This window comes from Empidonax traillii, unplaced genomic scaffold (assembly GCF_003031625.1).
Source record: "Empidonax traillii isolate 1590-97213 ecotype Southwest subspecies unplaced genomic scaffold, ASM303162v1 scaffold11:size2795301, whole genome shotgun sequence".
Taxonomy (NCBI): Eukaryota; Metazoa; Chordata; class Aves; order Passeriformes; family Tyrannidae; genus Empidonax; species Empidonax traillii.
Window position 1 is genome coordinate 796,473 of NW_020955204.1, and position 24,914 is coordinate 821,386.

Sequence of the window (24,914 nt, forward strand, 5' to 3'; positions counted from 1 at the left end):
GCGGGAGCTGCTGGAGGCGGAGCAGAAGCCCCCGTGTCCCGCGGCTGAAATAGGGGGAGGGCTCAGCCTGCGCCCAGCCCAGGTGGCCGCTGCCCGCCGAGCGTCCCGCCAAGTAGCGCTGCCTGCGAGGTAAGCGGCAGGGTGACCTCTGTTGGGGCTGCAGGCTCCGCTCCCCCGGGCCGAGCGGCTTTTGGACCTGTGCCCCGTGGGGTGCCGGGGGTCCTGGCGGCACAGCCCATCCCGGTCCCGCCGCCGCCTTCCCGCGGCGGGCAGCGCGGCGCGGGAGGGGCTGGCAGCTGCGAGGGAAAAGTTTCCTCATGGAAAGGGGGCGGGTGGGGGAGGCGGTGCCCGGCTGGGCGCTGCCTGTGGGCAGAAGGGGACCGGGAGGCGGCTCGGCTGGAGGCGCAGCGGAGACCCCCGGTAGGTACGGGAGGGGCGGCGCGGCCGGGAAGGGTGGCGGGGCTACGGTCCCCAGCAGGTTGTTAGCGGGGGGCCGGGGAAGCTCCCGGGAGAGCTCTGGTCTCCCCGCGTCCCTCGCAGCCCGGCCGCCAGCCCAACTCTCGGCGGGTGCCCCGCCGCCGGCCTCTGGGGGCCGGCCCGCCGCCCCGTCGCTGGGGGCTGCGGAGGCTCCCCCTCCCTCCTTCCCTCCGGAGCCCGCGCCTCCGCTCCGCCGTGGGGACAGGGGCCCCTTTGTGCAGGATCCGCGCTGAGCTGCTTCCCACTCTGAAACAGGAGCCGCGGGCGCTGGCAGCGCTGTGGAGAGCAGGGATAAAGAAGCTTCCCAGGACCCCCTGGGGGAAGGGGCCGCGCCGGGGCCCGGGCTCGGGGGGGCTGGCACTCCCTTGTCTCAGGGGATCCGTGTTGCCGGTCTGTGAGCCCGACTCCTGACAGCCGGAGTGAGTGGTTAGGCAGGCGGGACAGTCCTGCCCTTTCTCATTCTCTTCGTCCCTTCTGGCTGCCGACAGCAGGGAGGGCAGAGGAGGGCGGGGGGGAGGCACAGCGGCTGGGGTTACCGTGTCCTCTCCAGCCCAGGGCAGGAAAAAGCTGATAAACATGGAGGGTGTTAGTGGGCCTGAACATCCAGTGCTTGAGAAGACAGTCTCATTTGTCACTGTGCACAGGAGGAGGGTTCCATGATCTCTGCAAAGCTATTGATAAGTGAAGCTAGCATGGCCCGAACGCGTTAACCTGTTTCACCACTTTCTGTGCCAACTATGTGTTCCTCGCTTGCTTCAGTTCTTCAGGCATGCAGAAGGCTCAGAGCTTGGTGGTGAGGGTGAGGTTAGCTGACCACCTTTGGATACTGGTTCCTGACCCTAGGAAGTAGTCTTTTCGTTCACTCTTTAACCCTGGAAACGCATGCTCCCTACCTCCTGAAACTGGATATGAGCCTCTCTCCCTCTCAAATCAACTGCCGGTCTAATTTGCACAAAGGAATTTTTGATATGATGGTAATTGATTACCGTGTAGAACCAAAGCAGAGCCTCCCACTCCACCCTGGAGTTGAAATATCACTGAGAAGTCACTAAGCCTTACAGTGGGTGACTCAAGTCCTTCTGGGGGTGGTGTGGGAGCAGAATGCACAACTTCAGCATGTGGGCTAAAATGACAGGGTCCAGATACTCCTTGCTCCAGGTGTGAGCTGGTCTCTGGGTGGAGTCAAAGTGGAGCTTCTCCCCATGAATTGCATAACTGGACGCATTCTTTCAGGCAAGGATTCACCTTTCTCTGAAGTAAACAATGTGCTTTGTGTGAGATGGAGTCAGTTCTGCTTTGCCTGTGTTTTGTGTAATTAATGGCATTTCACTAGAAGTTCCCTAAAATATTTGCTAGGTTGTCATTTGAGTTGCAGCTTGGAACAGAATGAATGTGTGAGCTGGATCAGCTGCCTGCTGCCTTCCCTATTCTGTGCCTGCTCTATTGTATTGCTTTATTGGCTTTTTTATGTTTTTCTTCTGACCTATGAGTTTGAGCTTCTCTGGCTTGTCTGCACTTGTTCAAGTGAAGACTGTCTTCTTCTCAGGCTGTGAAAAGCAGCAACTTCAGTGTGTCAGCTGTGTGTAGGCCTGAGAACAACTGCCCACCTGTAAGTCCATTATCAAGGGTCAGCAAGTGAAGAGGACTGTGTGTGACTGGGCTACACTAAAATGCTGCAGGTCATTGGCAAACTGTTTGTAACCAAGTCATAAAAGCTTGAAAGTCATGTGGACCCAAATTGTTTTCTTCACAGGACAATGACCGGTGGTTTTAGTCATTTTAGGGTTTTGTGGCTTATACAAGACCTAGCCTGAATCTTCTGGGCTTTCCCTGGACAATTATGAATTTCCAACCAAAAAAAAAAAAATCTATACATATATATGTTAGTTCAATAATATAGTCAGGTATATTTGTAATGTGACTTCTCAGGAGATCCAAAGCTGTGAGAACACATCAGTCACTGCAGCAGGGGTGATGTGAGCTTCTGTCAAGATCTCATGATATCACCAAGCATGGCAAATACTGTATATTCTTTATTCTGGCCATCTTGAGGGCTGGAGATTATTCAGTTGTTGTTTGATCTGTTTGGTCTGTGTCATGGCTGACATCCAGGGATTGAACTGGGGACCTCAAAAGCTAAAAGTATCTGCTTGTAGCCTGAGTGGAAAAAGCTATGCTCTTGATCAGCAAGCATTAATAAACTGCCTCTATTTTTGCCATCAGCTGATCAGTGATGTGTGAATTTGGGCTGCTCTTGAGAGTTCATAGGGAAATGCCTAAACAATAGGAGAGCTGTTTAAAGCCCTTTAAGGAGCTCTTATCTTTTTAAAACAGACTTTGTGATCAGGCAAGCTATTTTATCACTAGTCAGTCAGTATGATGGGTGTAGAGGGTACTCTCTGACAGGCAACTGTGTCAGATAGATTAAAAAAAAAAAAAGGCCTTAATATTTTAGTTTGAGGCCATAGTGGATGGGTCAGAAAACAGTGACTATTGTATCTGGAAGCTTTAATGAAGAATTTGGGATTTTGCTCTTTGAACAATTACAAAAGAATTTCGCATCCGTGGAGCAGTTAAGCTGTTCAAGCAGTAGCTTTTTGCTACTCCTTGCAGCACAGTGACCACTGTAATTTAACATCCAAATGCACTCTGACTGTTTGGGCACAAGTTTTTCCAACATAACAAAGTGTAATGCCGGTGCAAATAGCCTGGTGCATCCTCTGCTATAATCATCCAGCTTTGTTTCAGTGACTGCTACGTTAGTTTCAAGTTCCTTCAAGCTGAAGTGCGGGCTGAAGCTGGGCACTGCTGTAAGGCAGTAAGTGTGACTGGCATTCTAATCATATTTGAGCCTTCAGTGGTTTCTTCTTGCTGTGAATGGCATGATGGGAAAGAGCCTTTCAGACTTGTGATAATCGGAATTTGTGTGTTAAATCTAGTGATTGTCACTGGGCACCGTAGTTTGTTGAAGAGGCATGTGAGATCTCCATGGTACCAGAGGCTTGGATCCAGAGGCATTAGGCTTGTGTGGGATTTTATATTCTCTTAGAAGGTGATGGTGGTAGGACTCTGTTTATTGCAATGTGTCAGTAAGCTCTTCCAGACCAGAGGAGTTAAAATTGCTGCAGGCAACCCATAACTAACAGTGTTAGCAAGTCTTCAGCCTCCTCAGTCCTGTCTGTACTATGAGCTTGTCCAACCCGCATCTCTTCCGTCTGTGGGAAGATATGGTCCTTGCCTCCTGAGCTCTTGGGGACATAGTCTTTTCAGTTGCCTGCAGGTACTACTGGCAGTAGCTTCCTCCTGTCCCTTAGTACCCCTGCTGCCAAGCCAAAACTCTTCTGCTCCTGAGAGTGCTGGGCTACATCAGCTGCAGTACTGCTGTGCAGAGCTCTGAAGTAACCTTGCTGCCTTCCCTGACAAGGGCAAGAAGATTTCATGAAGGATCGGAAGAAGATGCAGCGTATTTCACTTCTTGAATGATTCTGGATATTTACTTTTTCTTCTTGGTGTTTCCACTGAGCCCTATCTTGTGCTAGACCTGCTGATGTGTGGAAACCTGTGTGAAAGCCTGCTCTTGGCTCCAGCAGGCTTGTACCCCAATGCGACCAAAAAATCAGGGTTTGATCAGCTTCAGGAAGCATGGGTGGGGGGAGATAAAGCCCAATGGATTGCTCTGTTGTGCTTGCAGGTTTTTAAAAAGCCTTCCAGTGTTCTTTCTTTTCATGTCAGGTTGAGTCCTGAGGACCAGAAATTGAGATCATTCCTTTGGGCAGTAGACTGAGAAAGCAGATGACATTCCAGTGATGCTGAACAGTTAAAATCTATCCTGTCACGTGTGCCCTTTGGGCTGACTGTCCCATTTGCCTGTGTTCTCCTGGAGTCTTTTGGATAACATCTGGGATATGAAGTAATTTATATTAATAGTCCTGTTCTTCAAATAGATTTTTGGATCTCAAGCTGAAGAGGCACCACTGATACCAAAGAGCAGATTCTGTGTAGATACTGTGAAAGCAGATAAAAGTTGCTCCATGACATATAGGACAATGAACTTCAAGAAGAATGTATGAAGTATTCGTGGCCTTTCAGTAGAAGAATTTCAGTCTTTCAGTATTTAAAGGGAGCTTATAAAAGAGAGTGTGACTTTTTATATGGACAGATGGAGATAGGACAAGGGGGAATGGTTTTAAACTAGAGAGATTTAGATTAGATGCTGTGAAGAAATTCTTTAGAAGGTAGTGAGGCACTGGAATAGGGTGCCCAGAGAATCTGGATGCCTCATACCTGGAAGGCCAGGTTGGATGGGGCTTTGAGTAACCTAGTCTAGTGGGTTGCATCCCTGCCCACGGAGGTGGGCTTGGAACTACATGGTCTTTGGGGTTCCTTCCAACCCAAGACTTTCTATGATTTTATGAAGTATGAATCTCCACAGTGCAGGCCAGCTCCTAATGGCTTTCCTACTTCAACTTTATTGTCTGTGTGAATCTGATGGCAAATCTGTCAGAAAGGTATGAGAGCGTCTTTAGGACTGAAATACCTACAAAGTGAATGATCTGCCAAACTCTTCTTGAACCAGGAGATGCTATAAAGAGAATCTAAGTTACCGAATGTTCTCTTCAGTCCACAGAGCAAACAATGCTTTCTTGCCACATGTCTGGACCCATAAAAGACTATGTGACATGACTTGGTGTAAAAGCTGGTCTACAGTCCTTTTAGTTCATATGGTATTGAAGTCTGCCTTACAGTTGCAGTTGTTCTTTATGCTGTTTCAATTTTCCCGCAAGGAAGCAATTGAGTAAACCTGGTGAAAAAAAGGTGAACAAAGAGCCCTGCCATCAAAGTGGAGGAACTGATCACGCGTGGAACAGAAGTAATGAGTAATAGGTGCTGTGCATTACCTCATTCTTCTTTTTTACCATAAGAGATGTCCTAGCACTCAGTCTTACCGTATTCAGTTCTCAGTTCAACAAGTTGGGTTTTACTCCGTTCTACAGCCTGTTTGGGACTGAAAGGCCTGCAGGGAACTGGATGAACTTCAGAAATGCCTCGATGATGATCTTTCATGTTTTTGTGTATGTTATATGAATATTTGGCAGGAAAGTATTCACATAATAAGCAGTTTTAGTAAATCAGCTTTTACCAAGTAAAAACAGAAATCTGTTTGATGCAATCATAGATAAAGAAATACAGTACTTTGAATTAATTGGCCCTGAAGGACAAATTTCTTGCCAACTCTTTATCTTCCATTTCCCCCTTCCTCAAAAGGCAGCCAATGGAAAAGAGGACTATTGGTAAAGCCAGAAGTTGCAGAACTGCAGATGGCTTAAAAAACCACTGTGACTTCCAAATGGGAGGAAGGGGCAGAGAGGGCTGGAGGTATCTGACTGCTGTGCAGTCTAATGAAGTAAGAAACCACCAGAAGCTCGGTGTTGGAATTGAGCTAACTAGCTTGTAGCTTCTCTAAAGGTTGCTTGATTGCATTGATTGTAGTCTGCTTCCTTAAGACTTCTTAATGCATTCAAGTAAACTTGATACCTGCTCTGAGGGTTGAAAGGTGATTAAATCACAGGAGAATACTCTATTGACAGGGACTTCTTCACTCCCCCTCACTTCCCCCTCCTCCCCCTCCGCTGCTCCCAACTGCGGGAAACACCCTTGATCACTATTTCCCATTATTTCTGCCTTCTTTACTCAGGGTTGGATGAATCTGAGGCATTTTGTTCTGTTTTGATCAGTTCACATAAAGATCCAAAGAAACCAAACTTCTTCCTTCAAGCTTAGTTGGAGTGGGTGGAGTAGCTCAGCCTGCTGTTACAATGAGTTACCTTTACTAAGTTACAGGCAACTAGATCATAGGATGGACTACTGATCTTGTCTTACCGGTCACTGAGTGCAGAAAAAAACCCACATTATCAGGTAAAATGTAGATTAAATCCTAGAAATTTGCATTCAGTGTGGAATGAGACTGCTGAGGAGGGATATAATAGCTTTGATTGGAGCTTTAAACACCTGTTTATCAGCGATTTAGGAAGAAAGAGCTTCCAGTTGTTTGGGGTGCCTTCTGATTAAAAGGGAAATGCTGACTTCATGTATTTGCTGGCAAGCTTGGTGTTTGCTTGCAGAGATGGATGCAGCAGGTTGGCAAGTACCTTGGGAAATATCCAGCATAGAAACAAACAAGTGAAGAGGCTCAGGGAGTGGGGCAGCAGAGATTGCAGGTTCTCAACATCTGCCTGGGTTAAAACCTTGCCCTGAGACAGTGGTAAGACAGGGAGTGAGAGCTGGGAAGTGGGCATGCTGACTAATGTGTGGAACAGGAGCAATGCTATCCACAGGGCTAAGAAAGCAGGCTACTGTAGTGCTGTTATTGGTAGCCTGCATGTGTGTGTTCTTACTGAACTGTCAGCTGCTTCAGCTTGTAACTGTTAAATACATAGACACAGCATACATGTTTAGATTATTCCAGCAACCATTTCAAACAAAAATGAACATTGCCTGTTGCCCCATTGGAGTGTGGTCCCAGTGGTCCAACACTGATTTCCTCCCTCCTTTAACTCTGTATTTGAGATTATAATAATTTTTTTAATAGGAAGAACAATTGTGGAAAAACTTAAAACATACCTTGATAGCCCAATACATTCTTTCATTAATATTGTTTCATATTGTGTTAAACAGGATAGATCTGTGTTGCTGTAATACTGAAGATCTCCTACGTCATATTGGAAAAGAAAGCAGATTTTTTTTCCTTTTTTTGGTAAAACAATTTCTGCCTGGTATAGCTATGTCAGCCAGGAATCTTAACCCTTAGATCAGCAGCAATGTATTAGTAGAAGCCTGTCCTGTAGCCTTGGCCTCTGACAGGGAATAGCTAATAAATGTGGAAAGCACTGAATTCTGCATGACCATTTTGAAGACAAGTTGGGGGATGCATGGGGCATGTCTGTCATCAGTACACTAGCTTGGTCTGAATGTGAAGGAGACCAGCTGTGGGCTGAAATAAGAGAGTATAATGAAGCAGCACGTAGAGTCAGTAGGTCAGTCCTTCAAGTGGAACAGGACCTTCTCTGTATTTTAGTACTTTGGTATAATACTGTAAGACTCTTTCTAGTGGACAGCCTCATGATTTCTAGAGAATCATTGTCTGGGAGACGGGCTTCTGTTACAGGCTTGCACACAGCTGAAGTGACCTCTGTGTGTAGTTGCTGTTCCGCCTGATGTTTCTCTGACCTTTCCCTGGCTGGAGAGATGAGCTGAAATCTTGCTTGAAACTGTATTAGGCAGCCCTGGCAGGCTTCAGTCCTTAGGGAGTGGCTGGGAAACACTGGTTTAGTCCTTTTCCCAGTCAGGTGACTCTATTGAGGGTGTGACCACTGCACTAAGATAAATACCTATAAGGGAAGTTTTGGAGGATGTTTGTTACTTGGCATCCTCTCTAGCACTAGAGAAGAACTGACCCCTCTGGAGAAAGGTGAGTACACCTGTAAATATCAGTCCTCCTGTATAATGGCAGTGGAGAGCACATTACTGGGCATCATCCCAGTTACTGGTTCAGAGCTATTGGATGTGCACTTCCAGAGATGGTGAGCCTGGAAAGGACACCTTGCCCTAAGCCCCATTTCATGTTCTCCATCAGGGACCTTCCTAACTCTGCTGTATCAACAGCGATCCAGTTTGTTACACTGCTGGAGTCATGTGGAACCTCCTGGCTCCAGCTCCATTCTGACAAGTTAACAGGAGGGGAAAAAAAAGGGTTTCTTGCCCATCATTCTGTAAGGGGAGCCAAGCTGCCGTCCTTCAGTGTATTTGAATTGTTCAGATTCACCCTACACCAGCGTGCCCTGGAGTGAAAACAGTGCCTTCACCGCTGTCTGATACACAGAACAGTAACTCTGGGAATCAAAGAAATTGCCTGCAGAAAGTATCACATTGCTGCCTTGTGGTGTTAGTTGTTGTCTTAAGGTGGATATTAGTAGCAGCCCATTCCCTATTAAATCTCTGGCTTAGCTCGGCTTTAACACCTATATAGAAATTGGTCCATAATAAAAATGTGTCTCCACCAAAGCCTCAATTACTAGATAAATATAACTCCATTTGTGCCTACATGTGTCTGCATCCAGCATTTGCTGTTGCAGTTAGGAAAGGGAAGAGGAACTGGGCAGAAGGCCTTGTCTGGTGCAGTGTACAAGCTCTGTTTGTGTGGATGAATTCCTGCAGGGCTGCATGCACCAGCCTTTTGAGCATTTTTAGAGTTCAGAGGCAAACTTAGGAAAACAATTGCTTACAAGCATTCTCAGGAGGCAGTCAAACAATGCACAGAAGTGATGCCTTGAGCATTTGGAGGCTGGAAGTATTGGAATGTGATGTAGATGGAAGAGGATTTCTGTGGTTTACCTGCCTTAGGGAAAGCTTTCAGGGGAGAAGAGCTGTTATTTCTATCGGGTCTGGAAGTTTTCTCTGTGGATCAGGATGCTGCTGCACAGATGTTGTGAAAGCATGAAACAAAAAGGCACACCTTGCAGTGCTTAATTGGATTCACACACGTTTTTGAAAAGGAAGGTTTTTAGTCTGACATCTTGGTCTAAAGGGCAGGGATCTGTGGTCTGAGATGCGTCCCTGACTGGATCAGGGGTGAGACGAACAGCATGATTTAAAGGTAGGAACAGCTCTGTTATGCCAAGCCCTCTGGCATTTTCCTGAGTGGAGCTCAGAACCAGTGAGGCAGTCACGAGCCATTCCACCTCTGCAGCTAAAGAACAAGAGCCATTTTTTGATAACTTAATAGGGAGTTGATAGAAGGTGTGGCCTAATAATTATGTTGGTCCCTAAGAGAGAGCAGGTATTTGGGGGAAGGAGGGAAGTGCCTTTTCTAACACTACTAGCAGAAATGGTTGTAGCTCTGCAGAAACCTCATTTGCATGTTTGAGTTTGCCTAATGTTGTTGGTTGTAGCGGTGTCTGTGATGTCCTCACCCATAAACCTGTGGAGGTGTGAAATGAATAGCGATGTAGTCACTCTTTCCCTCTTTCTTCAGACAGCTTGTCTTGCAGCAGCTGCAGTGAGGTCTTAAGTAGTTCTTAACTGTGAGAGCTGATAGAGGAAGGTAGGGATAAACATTCCTTTGCCCTGCAAATATGATTTGCTAAATAGCTTCCTCTTAGCAGAGGTGGCAGTGGCATCAGCAGGAGTCTCGTATGTGGCACCGACCCACATAAAACTCTAGTTGATCCAGTATAACTCCAGCTACATTGCTCATACTGTAGAGGCTCTGCCAGCCCTCCTGAATCATTTGGTGGCTCTTGTTATATCAGGCTGTCCACAAGGTATTTCTGTCATCTCTGATGTAAAACAACCTCCAAGATTTGGCATGTAGGACACATATACTTGCTTTTTCTGTCAAACTCTGGTTTTCCCTGGTCTTAAACTCTTGGTGGCTCACAACACATGGTGTTTCAGGAATAGCTAGGCATGAAGGGATGGACTGCCAATCTACTTGCTCTTCTAGGGCTCAGGGTGACAGCAGCAGCTGTTCTTCAGCCTCTCTGTCCAGTACTAAGTACCTTCCCTATGTCTGCATGCAGATCCAATTTGATCTGACTGACATGGGCTCACAGAGTATGCAAACTCCAGAAAAACCCTGGCAGAAAAGGGTCCTCCTTGTTCTTTGACTTGTGCTTCTGACAAGCTAGATTTTTCTGGACTTCTGTAAAGTCTGTACAAGTGCTATGGATGCTGAAAACTCGTGTGAGTTCAGAAGCTGATTGAAGAAATTAATGGAAGAGAGATCTGTTGAGTGCTCATTCATAGGTGCCACGTCCAGCTCAGGAAGATCCTGTCAGCAAATGGTTAGAGGCTTGGAGAGTATGCAGGGAGGCATCATGCATGCTTCCTCTGCTCTCAAAGCAAGGGAAGGTATCTGCTTTTGGCTGCTGTCTACAGAGGCCATGCAGCCATGATAAACCTTAGTCTGATCCAGCAGAGCTACTATTATATTTCAGAGCCTGTTGGTCTTAGTGATAGTAAAACTGGTTATTTGGGTTTGTAACTTTTGAGAAAGTAAGCAGGTATGGCTCAAATTTTAACATGGAAACTGCAGAAAGAATGGATTCAGGTTTCAGAATGGTTTGGGGGTGGTTTTTTTCAGGTTTTTTTGCCTGACTGTCCCTCAAATGAACAAGCACATAGTGATGCACAACAGCTTTCCACATTTACCCCCCCAAATTCTAGCACTGTGTACTCAGCCTGAATTGGAAACCAGAGATGGAAGGCATGTTTGTGATTCATTACTTCCTGATAAACTGGGGATGGGGGTGTGGTGTGGAAAAAGTGATACAGCTTTCATGTGTCATGTATAATTGATCTGTGTCTTCATCAGGGGAAAGAAGGAAAGAAAGGGTCTGGGACAGTTTTAAATATCCTTTTACATAGCAATTTCAGGAATGCGTAGTCTGGTTTTATTGGGGACTACTGGGAAGCCTTAGAAGGTTTATGATGAGCTTTAGCCTTTTATCCAGTGACCTGGACCAGGCAAAAGGGTCACAACTCTACTCTCTCAGCCTCCCCCCGTTCTTCCTCACCAAAGGTCATTAGTCTGTTTGCAATAACCCATCTGCTTTTCTTTCCTTCCTTCTCTTTTCTACCTTCTTTCATTTCTTCTCAAAAATGGTCTTACTTTCTGACCAAAAATCCCACTTCCAGGTTTTGCAGTTTCTGCTCTGTTTCCTAACCTTCCAGCCTCAGCTGAGTGGATATTGATGACTGAGAAGGGGTTTTTTTGCTTGTCTGTTGTTGAGGGTTTTTTTTTAAATAAGTAAACTTTTACATTGAAGTAAATACCCAGGGATGTAAATGGGAGATAAACAAAAATGCCTCATTCAGCCTTTCTTTCCTTAGCCTCTGCTTCTCTTTGCTCTGTGGAAAGTTGATGACAGTTACCTGTACCATAATGGCAAAATAAAGTGATGGGAACAGCTTACAGAACCAAGGGATAAAAAAGCTCTCCTGATAGAGAGTCACATCCTACCAGGGTAGTGCTAGATGCTCTGCTACTAAAGGGACTCTAGACCAGAATATGCATTCTGGTGAGTTTTGGTTTTATTATTTGAATGTAGAATTATCAGGTCCTTTGACTTATGTATAAATCCTCTTCATCTTTATTTAAAAGTGACTGGGAAAAATATATGTGTGTGTCCTTCTGTTTTTCTCCCAAAGCCAGCTATTTGTAAAAGTGTGTGCAGCAGTGCATGAAGGCGGTGGGGTTTGCTGTACTGGACACTGCCCAGTGAGGGGGGACCAGGCCCCACATGGGGTGCCTGGTGTATGTGCTTATTTTAGGCCTTTCTGGCCCAAGCTGTTCCCCGTGCTCAGCTGTTGTGATGCTACCTTTCTCGCACAGTGCTGTCATGCTGCCCCACTGTTTCTATTTTAACTCTCTCTGGGGCTAGATCTTGTGACACAAGGATTTGGCATCTCTGCTACGTGCTGGAACATGGCATCTCGGGAGGCACGCTGGCTGCAGTTGCTATATCAGAGGGTGCCCCTCCTAAGTAACTGGTAGAAGAGGGACATCCCTAGGATTGCAGCACACCAGAACAGGCGTCGTCCCTATAAAGTGTCTGACCGTGCCCACCTCTGTCTCTTTCAGTCATTTTCCACAGAGTTTGAAGAGCTTGAGACATACTTGCCAGCTTCTCACTGCTCCCCTGCAGCATCTCGCTTTCAGGTATGTAGTTACGGGGACAGCAGTAGAGTTGCATGCCCCAGAGCCATGTAAGGTGGCTTTGGGGCCAGCTGGCCAACAGTGGGGAGGGAGGACAGGGACAGCTGGCGGTATGGTGGAGGTATTCATCATTTTTCAAGGTTTGCCCACCTGAATGTCACATCTCATTTAACAACTTGCTTCAGTGACTGGAACTCAGCACTTCCAGCCTTCTGAAGAATGCTGGAGGAACAGAATTAGTATACTTCTGACACACTCCATGGGATGACACTGGGCAAACAGAGCCAAGTGTCGGAAATTCTTGCAGTCTGTGTTGGGGCGCTTCACTGTGAGGCTCATGACACTGAGAAGGATTTGCCGGAGGTGGGAGATGTGGACTCTGGACCTGATCTTTATCTGTGGGCTCTGTAGGCTGGCAGAATGAGCGGATACCTCTCTGGGGTGTGAGGGAAGCTTTTTATAACTAGGAATGTGCAAGAGGAGAAGGGGCAGCAAAGGCCACGTATGCTGCAGTAACCTAGGCTTGCCTAGAAAGGACTGGGTTTGTCAGCAAGTGACTGGGCTTGGGCCTTTTCCTGTTACTCCTGCTCTCGTTCCTGCTCAAGAACAACCCCGAGCCTCTCCCTAAGGAATTCATAGCATTGCACCATGTCAGGAACAAACTGGCAGTGCAGGCTGGCACAGGGAAATGGCCAAAAGTTCTAAGACAGCAGAGAATGAGATAAAGCTTTTACGTTCCAGCGTAGATTTTGAGCCTAATGCAGTAAGACTTGAGGGTAGTGAAAATGCCAGCTGTGCAGGGCTGTTTCTAGGGAAGCAGTGCTGGGTAACGGGCACGTGTGCTGTGCTGCTGTTTGGCTGGGTATGCCCCAGCATGTTTTTGTAGTTCTGCTCAAGCCCAGCTCAGCTGGTGGGCAGCTTATAGGGCTCCTCCCCATTCAAGGCATGCCTGCCTGCTGACTGCTCAACCTTGTTTTCTCCACTCAGTTGTTGTAATCCCGTAATCCTGAGTCATACTGGGAAGCTGGAGTCATCTCCATTGACAAAAGACTTACTAAAATCTTTCAAGGCAGATTTGAAATAGCTTTAGCTACCTCAGTTTCTGCTACCCTCTTGAGGGTCTTGTATGAGAAAGGAATCTCTGTAAAGGTGTCTGGTGCTGCTGGAGAGTGTCAGATTCACGAGCATCTCCAATAACTGTACAGCCAAGGTTTAGCAAGACTGTCTTCTACAAAATCCTTTCCTAATGTGTTACAGGCCTGCCAAGGTGGCCTCCTGTCTGCAGGGAGGGAGGAGGCTGGTTCAGTCCTGGGCATCTGCTGACCCGGCCATCTGCAGCTAAAGGGGCAGTGATGCCAGTACTTGACTGTAGGGTAGCAAGTTGGGCTCCTCCAGCTCCAAGAGTCATGGAGAACTGTGCTGTCTTCAAAGGCTCAGCCAGTGCTGTGTTGGAAATCACTTTTCTCTCTTCTCAGGTTAACTGAAATCTGCAAAAATTCTCTGCTGCAAGAAAAAAGGGGTGATGTCATCAGAAGATGATGCTGGTGGGGAGGCTCCTGGGGGCAGTTTCTGGGAGGTAAGGAAGGATAATTGGAGTGAGAGGGAAGTAGGAATGTTGTCTTACCACCCATTGCCCATCGGTGGAATTAGGGGATTGGATTCCAGGTTTGTGGGTGACGTTGCCCTTGGGAAGGGAAGGAAGGAACTGGGAGGTTCAGCACCATGCTGTGCGTTACTGCAGGGAGGAGGTGACCCTTTCTTCCACAGATGCTGTGGATTGAGGGTTCCTTGTTCAGCTGACACTGACCTGAGCTGTGAGAGAAGCCAGCAGAGCAGCTCAGCTTCTTCCCTCCAGTGCTGTGTCTGCCTGAGAGAGTGTCAGAGGAGGGTCTGAACCCAGAGGCTGACTTCAGAAGGGGCTGTGCTCCCTCCTCATGCAATGACTGACCTGCTGCTGTCTGTTCTGAAAGAACATGGAAGTCAGTACGGCATAAACAATAATGCTGTGTGAAATTTCAGGCTGGAAACTACAAGCGAACAGTGAAGCGTGTGGATGACGGGTACCGGCTCTGCAATGACTTAATCTCCTGCTTCCAGGAGCGAGCCAAGATAGAGAAGAACTATGCCCAGCAGCTAACAGAGTGGTCCCGTAAGTGGAGGACCAATGTGGAGAAAGGTAAAGTTGGCAGATCGGACTGGGAGCAGGAAGCAATTATGCACTCTCTTCCTGAAGTGCTATCTCTTACTGAGGTGACACTGTTTCTGTGGGGGACAGGTTTCCCTTCCCCAGGAAGGGGGTGGTTTTCTTGGGTGTCTTTTTTGCATGTGCCTGTTTTTGTAGTCAGTCCTCTGATTTACTTGGAGAGGTGTTCATTGCATTGTCATTTGTTTGGTTACAAATGTAGAAAATCCTTTTGCTTAGTTTGGCAAGTCCTTGGGCAGTTCAAGCCTTAAATGAGGTTGCACATATCCCCTTCTGAGGATGGCTTGGCTGTGTTTCCTCCTCCAGTCAGAGAGTAACTCCTAATGCTGTGACTTAGTGGCAGTGTGCTCAAACTGATAGCATCTCACAAAGTAACAGCAGGACAGATGTCCCAAAGGACATACTGGTCTGTGGAGCAGAAGCTTAGCCTCAGTCATGAACTAATGTTGCTATCTGTCAAGCTCAGACAAGATCTGTGAAGAGAATTTTGTACAGAAACCTTCTCCTTACAGGGACCATGTGGGACAGCTGAGGCTGCCTGAAAGAAATGCTCATCTGTAACAGCCACTCTAGATGCTGCCTGGTGGGTCTGTGCAGAACAGTCAGTGCTGAATTGTGTGATGGGGCAAAGTTGAGGAAGTGACTTTACTGGTAGATATATGTAGGAGGGGAAAAAATGCGCATTCCTTTCTGTGGGCTGGAGGTGTAAGAGCCCCTCTGGTGCTTGTTCCTGCAGGTCCGCAGTATGGTACTCTGGAAAAGGCCTGGCATGCCTTCCTGACAGCTGCAGACAAACTGAGTGAAATTCACTTAGCTGTCCGGAACCACCTGGCTGGTGAAGACTCAGATAAGATCAAGGCCTGGCAGAAGGAGGCCTACCACAAGCAGATGATTGGAGGCTTCAAGGAAACAAAGGATGCAGAGGATGGGTTCCGAAAAGCCCAGAAACCCTGGGTGAAGAAGATGAAAGATGTGAGCAAAGTGTGAATGGGAAAGGAGAGATTAGAGCAGTTCAGCTGGCTGCCTGATTGCAGAGCCAGTGGGCAAACAAACTGGGTTTAGCCAGAGTAGCAGAGAATTCCAGAGAGGGAGACTTTTGTTCCTGTGGTTTTATAACTTTTCTCACAAGTGAGAAGACTCTGGTAACAGGTTCTGTATTCCTGCATAGCAGGTGAGCACTGAAAAAGAAATCATTTGAAGGTAACTCTTCCCATTGGAGCATTGTTTACTAAATGCCAAATTGGCATTCCTAATAGGCTGCTGCACACTGTAATAAATGTTAACATGCCTTCTCTGAGTACTGGAGGGATCAGTGTGGGCTGGATCATCACTTTCTCTGCATCCCTCTTCCTACAGGTGGAGACTTCTAAGAAAAACTATCATGCAGCCCGGAAAGAGGAGAAAACAGCCCATACAAGAGAGAACCATGCCAAGGCAGACTCAACTGTCTCACAGGAACAGCTGCGCAAGTTGCAGGAGCGTGTAGAGAAGTGCACTCAGGAGGCTGAGAAGGTGAGAGTGTGTATGGATGTGGGTTACAAGGATACTCCTTTCAAGGAAAAAGCAATGGTGGTAATGTCACTCAGTGAAATGACTCCTGCCGAAGGAGGTGTGAGATTTTGTTGTCTGAAGTTTTAGTGAGCTAGACTGAGATTTCAGTAACTAAGGTCTGTGGAGTTGGGTAAGATCTAATTTGTAAGTGAATTTAAAATAAAAAAAGAAAAAAGTGTAGGGGATTTGGTGCAGGGGGTGGAACCTGTAGAGCTGAAGACTTTGTTGCCAAAAGTAGCTGATTTGCCTGTCCACACAAGTGAATGTGTGGAAGGTCCTCTACGGAAGAGAGCAGCAAGGAAGGACAGGGAACTTGAAAGAATATTAGGAGAGCAGTGGACTGGGATACCAGTGCAGGGGGGAAAAAAACTTGTCAGTCACAAGCCAGAGTATGGAGAGCGTTGCTGGTTTGCAGTCAGGGCAACACATCTCACGACTGCTGTCCTCCTGTGTTGATACAGTGCAAGGATCAGTACGAGAAGATGCTGGAGGAGTTGAACCGCTACAATCCCCGCTACATGGAGGACATGGAGCAAGTGTTTGAGGGCTGTCAGGAGGCAGAGCGCAAGCGACTGTCCTTCTTTAAGGAGATGCTCCTGAATCTTCACCAGCATCTCAACCTCTCCACTAGTGAAAGGTACCAGCCCTGGTACAGGGTGTCAGTGAAAGGGAGCTGGCTGCTTTGTTCTGCCAGGCTTTGTTCCTTCCCCTTTAAAGGGTATCTTAGAACTGGTGTTTGGTCCCTTTAGATTGACCAAATACCTCAGAGTGCTGGTATCTCTGAGGGCAATGCCAGACTTCCCTGGAAGGATTTTCTGCCTTTGAACACTTCCTGTGTATGGGTGTGTTTCTATTTTATGAAATGCCTCCATGTAATCCATATATATAATCCCAGTCCGAGGAATGCAGCTCTGTTGCTTTCTGGTATCTATAGTTTTTCCACCCATTTTGTCCTGAGTAGAGACCTTTTGTGAAATAATAACCGTAAAGCCCACAAGTTGCCCTTAAGTAGGGGTTACGCAGGGAAAATAATTGCAGTCAAAAATCTTCTGTGCCCCTATACTTTTAAGGTAGAGGCAACAAATCTGAGCCACCTCCTGTCTCTGTGCAAGAATGTGCCAGGTTCTTTCAGTGCACACTTAATGAGCTGTGCTGAGAGCTGGCACTTGTTAGCCAGTGCCACACCAAACAAGCCTGTCCTGTTTGCCAGGCTGACTCTTCTGTAAGAGTGGCTGTAAGGGTGGCTGTGTTTTCCAAGGGCTGAACAGGTGCTGCTCTAGGATCCTTAATCCTGTGGGATTTGGGATCCCATGTAACTCTTCCTTCCAACTTGGCTTCTGGGAAACTGCCAAGAGACTTGGTTACTGGTGGTTCTGTCTGTTCCTGGTTGTAGCTTTCATGCGTTGTATCGAGATCTCCACCAAGTCATCATGGCTGCAGACAACCAGGAGGACCTGAAGTGGTGGCGCAACACTCACGGGCCGGGCATGGCGATGAATTGGCCTCAGTTTGAGGTGATGTAGCATTCTAGAGTGTACTGTTTCCAAATAATTAGCTGCTTTACTGAAGTTGGGGGATTATTCTTGCGGTGAGAAGACCATGTCTTTGCTCAGCAGGCTCAGGATGTTAAGCTCTTCTAAAATTGCTGTTGTGTTGCAAGCTGTTTGGTGCCCAAAGGGACATATGCAACCCTGCCAAACTGCAAATACTCCAGCCATCCAGCTGCAAGGTTGAAAAACAGGAGGTGGTGCTCAGGGCCTTCTGAAAAGTTCCTGGGATAATTTCCTCACAGCCTCTTGTTGCACCTTGGGATTCAATAGAAGTGAGCCTGCTATGCCAGCAAGGCCATGGGGCTGACCAGCTCAGCTGCTACTGAAGTATGACCTGGTCTTCTGTCCTATACTGGGCAGAAAAGATGCACAGAACTCTTTTACGTGAGTGGCCTGATAGTGTTATTGGTTTTCCTTGGACAGGAATGGTCCCTTGAAACACAGCGGCAAATCACCAAGAAGGAGAAGAGCGGCAAGATGGCTGATGATGTCACACTGACCAGCATTATGCCTGCACGAGATGGTGTTGTCTCACAGACCCCTCTGCAGACAAGGCAGAGGTAAGGGCCCAAGTCTGGGATGCATCAGTTAGTCCTGCCTAGGGTCATGAATGAATTGGATTGAGAGGAGTGATCTCTTCCTGTCTCTTGCCCATGGCCTTGCCTGTGTCACTCTGGAAAAGACCAGGTAGAAAAGGTGGCTTAGGGTAGTTGTTTGGGTTTGGTTGGTCTTTTTTTCCAGTACATACTGCCTCACAATATGCGTTCCTTGTAAAGATCCTTCTAGAGACAAGACTTAGCCAAATCAGGCTAATGTGTGATTCTGGCATGCATTTCCCTGATTCTTATTCCTCCTTCCAGACAGGGTAAGAAGAGTTGGGAACTGGCAGCTTTGCCAGTTGGCTTTGGGTTTCAAATTTTGTAGGCATCAGATTTTTATTGTTTTTCCCTGGCATGGTGCTGAGTATTACCTGACAAGTCTGGGTATAGCTGCTTCCCTTGCCAGGAAGCAAGCTGGAGAATAGAGAGAGGCTGAACAGACTCATCCTACTGTTGTAGTGCTGTAGTAGCCATCCTGCTTTTAAAAGGTGAACCCTCGTTTAAGTGAACTGAGCAGAGAAGAATGGGGATATCAAGATTTCTCAAGGCCACTACTGTATTTCACAGTCTATTGGATTCAGGGGTGCTATTTGTCAATCTACAGGTTTTCCTATCAAGAGGAGCAGAACAGCCTCTTCTATGACACCCTGAAGGCACCCACCCATGTGAAGTTAGTATGGAACACAGCCTCTTCAGGGCTTTTGGGTTCCAGGTGTCTGTCCTCTGCTGCTCTTCACTTCTGCTCTTGTCCCTGACCTGGAAAACATAATTCCAGACATCTCTTCAGAAGGGGAAACATGGCTCTTTCTCTCTGTCTTATTCTTGGCTGGAATAACTCTGAACATAGATGGGCTCTCCAGTTAGGATTGGCCTTCTTTGTATGAGAGGGTCTGCTAGAGTAGGATTGGATCATGAAGGGTGTGCACGTGTGAAAATACTTTGAGTGAGTTACCCTACTTGCCCTCAGGGCTCTAATGCTAGGATGCTTTCAACAAAGTCTGGTATCTCCTGGGATCTGTTCACCCTCACTTGGCTGTTGGGCCTCTTGCACTCTGTTCTATAGCAGAGCAGTCTCGGGGGGAATCAGGGTGGTGCATGATTCAGGAGGAGGTGGGTGAGAGATGAATTTACTAACAACCATATTTTCCCCTCTTGCCTTCCACATGCGAAGTGGAGGGAAGGAAGACATTTCAGAGTGGTCAGATGGAGACACTCCCAAGAAGTGCCTGGAGGCCAACGGGCACGAGGAGGACATAAAGGTACCAGGTGTACGGGTACGAGCGCTGTACGATTACACAGGACAGGAGGCTGATGAGCTGAGCTTTAAAGCAGGTACAGAAGCACTAATCTCTTACTAACCTTTTGCTGTCCTCACTTGGGCTGACTGACTGAAATACTGTAAGAACTGGATATCCCCTTGAAAGCTGATTCTTCTTCCCTTGGGCCGATGCACTGCCAGCTCCTGTGAGGTGGATGGTACACTGGGAAGTCCAGCTTGTTCTAGACTAAGAGACAGTGAGGCCACATGAAAAGAGGCTGTCTAGGCCTTGGACACAGTGGAGGGAGAGCAGACCCCAAGTGATAAAACAGATCCTTCTTCCCCGAAGGCATTTATTCTGCATTTTATCTTGAGACTTGGTGAAATGCTTCTCCCTTGTACCATTGATATAAAAATTTCATAGGTGGTCTGGATGGTCCTTTGAAGTAACTTGAACATAGATATTTTGGAAGAAAGCTCAGCCGACTGACATGCACTACTGAAGGCAGAGTTCAACTGGCAAAAAAACACCTATTGCTCAAAATGGGTATCTCGAGAATGGAGATTCTTGCTTCCAGCAGAGGATTGAGTGCTGAAGCAAACAGACCCTTCCCCTTTCCTTCCTGCACATAAATTATTTTGCATGTGCCCTCTTCTCAACTTCAAGAGGACATCTGGGTCTTGGGATTGTCTCTCATCTCACTTGTTCTGAGTTTTACATGGTATCTCTGTGCAATAGTTCTCCAAAATACACCTGTTTTAAAAAGGCACTGAAGTCCTTCAGTAGCAGGGCTTGTGCCCGAGACCAGTATCTGTGCTGCAGTGTTACCATACTAGTAAACTTCGTAACACTAACTTCTGGCTTTTAAAATATCTCATGGTATGGGTGCTCTAGAACTTGACTCTGCTCGTTTCCCACCCAGCAGATGCTGTGGGGTATGACTTCTTAGCTTTAGTCATCTCCTTTCCAAATCTGCTCTGAGCAACATGCACCAGTAAGGCTTCAGCTTAACAGCCATCACTTTCTGAGACTCTGCTAGGGTAGGACATGCCTATTGATGCAGTCAGACATCCCTTTCTGGCAGAAATACGACCTACTGGTGGAGAAGGGGACCTCTCTGTCCCTCCCAAAGTAGATGAGGGATGGTTAAAAGCCTTTTCTGGTCAGAATCTGTGAAATTAGTTGATTGCATGCCTTGCTGGCTAAACCAGACACTCCATCATGGAACAGGCATGGAACAGAGCTTAGCAGTTCCTTATGTTTCCTTCCCACTTGCCCACCAGAGGAGCCACTAAGAATAAAATCTGAGATCCTTCTGATTGCTCTGACTTGTAAGCATGTTCTGTGGGGCAGTAAAGCTGAACTATAGGGCACAAAAGTATTTCTGATGTTGAATAGCAGAAGTGAAGGCCTGGTTAAATTCCTTGGCCTAGGGGATGGTATCAATCACGGATATTGAAGAATTTAGTAACTCTGGCTTTGGTTAAACTGTGTAGTACCATACAGAGTGTTAAGGGGAGAAAAGTGTGGTGATTCAGACCAATAGATCTTGCTTTTTATCAAGTCTTCTGAGGTGGGTAAAAATGCCATGCTGTCTTTCTCAAGGCTGCTTCCTAATGCCTGTTTTTACTTTTAGGTGAAGAACTAATGAAGATCAGTGAGGAAGACGAGCAGGGCTGGTGCAAGGGCCAACTTCTCACTGGCCAAGTTGGACTCTATCCTGCTAATTATGTTGAGAAGGTTGGATCATGATTGCTGCTGCCCTGCCAGTGCCTCACAGCCATACCAGCATCTCCTGCAGAGGTCACTGGGTCACTCTTGGCCCCAATACAACTTTGCAGTATATCCAGCAACGTCTGAACTTTGAGGGCACATATTCCATGTAACTAATGCTTCATTTTAAGCACATAGATATGTAGGGATTTTCTAAAAAATAAACAAGGATGAATTAAGACTTCTCTGACTGAGCACTATAGCAGTGTAGGATTGCAGAAAGAAACAGATCCTTTTGGCTTGCACTGAGTGCAAGGAGATGACTGTTTTCATGTGACTATAAAACAGAAATCACATTTCCTTGGCTTCAATGCACACACATCTATAGGGTGTTGAGGTCTGCCCTGCCCCCAGGCTTCCTGTTCAAGGTATTTTGGATATGCAGGGTAATAGGGAACTTCTATTATGTCCCTTTTTTAGCTCAGTCAGGCTGACTGGCAGCAATCATTTATTCTCCCCCATCTTTCAAAAGTCTTCAGTATCCCTAACCTGCAAGCCTGTTGGCTTCTTTGGTAAGGCAGCTGGTATAAGTGATAACAGCTTCAACAACCTGGATATCCCCTTCCACTGCCCTCATATTTATTGGGATAACCCCAGGAATGGATGATAGTATAGCTGGGGGACAGGAGAAAGAAGCTTCTATCTTGCATGATGTGGCTGTTCAGACTAACAAGTTGTTAACTGGCTGGCTCCCTGAGCTAAAGTGGGCCTTGACATGTGCTGAAGGCTGGTTTTAACAAAAGGACAGCCACACTGCAGTGCTGTTCTGCTTAGGACCCTACATCCCCTAGTATGTGTTAGGGTTTCTAGTGCAGCTAGATAATTTTGGCTATACCTCTTCTTATGAACACTCAGAGCATAGCAGAGACCCTCTTTTCTTCTACATTTCCTTGACTTATACAGGGCTAGGAGTGCACTCCCTAGTGCCAAAGATACCCTACACTGTGATGAGGGGCTATACTGTGTGGAAGCTGCCTGCTGGCTGGGACAACATTAGCTATAGACGGGTAACTCCTCTTCTAGTCCTGAACTGCTGCAGTCGTTAAGTGCCATTCAGCAGGGAAGATGTATCAAACATCTTTATCTCACCTGTCTTTCTGCTTTTGAAAGCCCCAGAGGCTGCTGAGACAAAGTGGGATCCTGATCCTAGTGCTCTGCATATTCAGACATAAGGACTGCTAAGCCCTAGAGTTTGAGAGAACAAAAGAAAAAAAAAAAAAGCTCCCATTGTTGGAGAAACAAAGAAAAACAAGCAAAAGGGCTTACATATAAAACATCTGCTTGAAACTGCTGTTGAAACACAGTGTGAGTTTGTAGTAGCCTTCGGTAGTTGAATTCTTAGTCTGACTTAACCTGAATGAGTAACCCGATTAAGTCAGGCTCACAGAACTCATTTGAGCCTCCACCAACCACACATGGTGAACTGCTTCAGAGCTGTTTGGAAAATGGGTGATACACATAAGAAAGTCTGAAGTCAGAGGTGAGCACTGGGATTAAAGATCAATAGAATGTTGACAGCAGCTAGTAAACCAAAATGGACAAATTCAAACACTGTTAGTTCATAAGAGATTAAAGTATCACAAACATCTCCTTGCCTGCCTGATAGAGCAGAAATTAAACCTTTTACAGCACACAGAATGCCTTGAAATGTAGTTTGTTGTGGGCAAAGAGATCAGAGACTAATGCTATTTAGTGTTCTCGTGAGACCGCAGAAACACACCAGTTGAAAGGTTTTGAAAGTGTCCCTAGCACCGTACTTCATGAGTGGGGGAGAGGGGCACAAACCAAAAGAACAAGGCTGAAGCACTTTGTTCTGAATCTGTTACGTCATTTCTTAAGAAAAAATATTTCCAAAAGGCAATTAAAGATCTAAGCAACAGATATTAAAAAATGCCTGGATTGAGCTATGACTTTACCTATTATTCTACATTCAATATCTGAAGAAACCTCTAAGATTATGCCATGTAAGAAGTGTTGGTGTGTAAGCACTTGGATTTATTTAAAGATCTTGTCTCTTCTTTCAGTTCTGTGTCCCAGGTAAAGGATCATTAGTGTTGTACAGTAATTGCAAGTGTGCCACTTGCAGATCCACAGCAGAATGATTTGTTGCTCCTTTGTCCTAGCACACGTGAATACGAAGACACCTTGCCTGCCAGGCTTATGAGATAACTGAGACAAAGTCAGATATAAAATGACCTGAGATGTTCTGTAGTCAGTACTGACATTTAGCTGGTTAGACTGGATATTTTCAAACACTAATGCTTGACTTTCATGTAAGGTCAAAAAATTGTAGAAGTTACAAAGGATAACATGGAAACTTCCGACTGCTCTTTGGAGTTCCAGTCAGGCTGTTATTTGGGATGGAGTTAGGTGTGGCCAGAGTGTGCTAGAGGACAGAAATGTCCAGCAGACAGAACCTCTGATTACAGTACAAACAACCTGAAATTCCACAGGACAAAGTCTGAACAGACTTGTTTGTCCTAGGAAAACATGACCACCTGATTATAATGGGCTGCTTGAAGGTTTCCAGAAATAGTGACATACTGCAGCTTATGTGAACAAGTCCCCCAAGGAATGTTTGCACATCATAAAGTCCTGCCAAGAGCTGAAGTAATGGACAGCAGACAACACATCGAGAATGAAGAATTGCTTGGCTGGACTATACCTCATAAACTGGCATGGCACTTAGCCCTGGCTACCCAAAACCATCTGGATTAGTAAAAGAGAGTCTGTGTAGTAAAGAACCAGCTGGAGGGAAGTAAAAAAAAAAAAAAAAAAAAACCAACTAAACAACCCACATCTAATGATCTTATTTTAAACTAATAACTCTGCCTGGAGACTTGGTTTTCCAAAGAAGTAAATGAGGTTTTGTTAACCACAAAGGCTCAAGTTGAAACTTGCCATCCATGCCCTGCCAAAAGTTTTGTGTGCAAACAGGGACATGTACACATGAACTAATTGCTGTGCCTGAATTCCAGAAGGCCAGTGAAGCCTGTTCTTCCCCCGTGGTTTCTGTAAAAACATACAGATGCATCTCTGTGCCTGATGGGAAACACATTGAAAAAGTATCATATTTTATTTTTTAATAAAGACACTCCTTGTGGAAAGCTCACACATCTATGGTTAGCAGATAATTACTTTGGTTCTGGCATCTTCCAGGAAAAGAATTTTGGAAGTATCATGCAAAACTTGGACTTCCTGCTGATGATGAATTTTCTAGGAAGAGGAAGTTAAAGATTCTCTATGATGGATCACACCCATTTCCCCAAAGCAGCAGCTGAGCTTGCTCAACCCAGTAATAATGTTTCTGCCCTCTAGGCAAAATCTGGATGGCAGAGCCCCCAGGACAGCTGTGCTCTGTGATAGCAGCTGAGAGTTGTGGTCAGCGACCAACTCTGGGTGACACTCCTACAGCCCTGTGTGGAGCTTGGGGCCATGGCTGCTTCAGTTTACTTTCCATCCCACTTCCCCATCCCCTGTGTCCTTGTGGCTGTTTTGCTTGGCACTGAACACTGAGGCAGGTGCAAGTATGTGGCAATCCCACACAGAGACCCGTCAGCGCTGTTACAAACTGTCCTGCACTCCCTCTGCTCCTGCCCTGTTGGCAGAGCCAGCCCAAGGCTGCAGCCCTGGCGAGCTCAGCTCTGCTATCAGGCAGGTTCCTCTGCCTGCCATGCGGGCTATGTGTGAACTGGAGCTGCCTCAGCTGCATTTCTAGAGCTGCTGGCATTATGCTTATGGTCAGCAGGCTGCAAAAATCTTCGGCCTGTGAAGAAAGCTGGTGCT

At 46.5% G+C, this 24,914-nt stretch overlaps 2 protein-coding genes across 6 annotated transcripts in view; one reads left to right on the forward strand and one right to left on the reverse strand.

The window, feature by feature from the left end:
• DDB2 (damage specific DNA binding protein 2) overlaps positions 1-22,377 on the reverse strand; it is a 40,928-nt gene extending 18,551 nt beyond the window's left edge. Inside the window, exon 1 of the mRNA XM_027886608.1 lies at positions 22,218-22,377. The gene's annotated coding sequence lies outside the window, so the exon portion shown is untranslated. The remainder of the gene's footprint in view (positions 1-22,217) is intronic.
• PACSIN3 (protein kinase C and casein kinase substrate in neurons 3) lies at positions 28-21,309 on the forward strand. Of its 5 annotated transcripts, none has more exons than XM_027886665.1 (12): positions 35-129; positions 12,119-12,194; positions 13,659-13,769; positions 14,213-14,369; positions 15,133-15,368; positions 15,753-15,908; positions 16,409-16,584; positions 17,341-17,461; positions 17,921-18,057; positions 18,701-18,766; positions 19,268-19,428; positions 20,992-21,309. In XM_027886665.1, exons 3-12 carry the CDS (start codon positions 13,716-13,718, stop codon positions 21,105-21,107), a joined length of 1,380 nt encoding a protein of 459 aa, XP_027742466.1. In that variant the 5' UTR covers positions 35-129; positions 12,119-12,194; positions 13,659-13,715; the 3' UTR covers positions 21,108-21,309. The 5 variants fall into 5 exon arrangements, with proteins under 5 accessions (XP_027742483.1, XP_027742466.1, XP_027742500.1 ...); XM_027886674.1 differs by lacking the exon at positions 35-129 and adding an exon at positions 372-420; XM_027886682.1 differs by lacking the exon at positions 12,119-12,194 and having other exon boundaries at positions 28-129; positions 13,669-13,769.
• Positions 22,378-24,914: the final 2,537 nt, after the last annotated feature.

Excerpts from the sequence above, each read along its gene's own strand:
- PACSIN3 (XM_027886682.1), top strand. The coding sequence starts at position 13,716 with ATGTCATCAGAAGATGATGCTGGTGGGGAGGCTCCTGGGGGCAGTTTC. Across the intron at positions 15,369-15,752 it reads GGGTGAAGAAGATGAAAGAT|GTGGAGACTTCTAAGAAAAA; the intron begins GTGAGCAAAGTG and ends CTCTTCCTACAG. Across the intron at positions 17,462-17,920 it reads TGAATTGGCCTCAGTTTGAG|GAATGGTCCCTTGAAACACA; the intron begins GTGATGTAGCAT and ends TTCCTTGGACAG.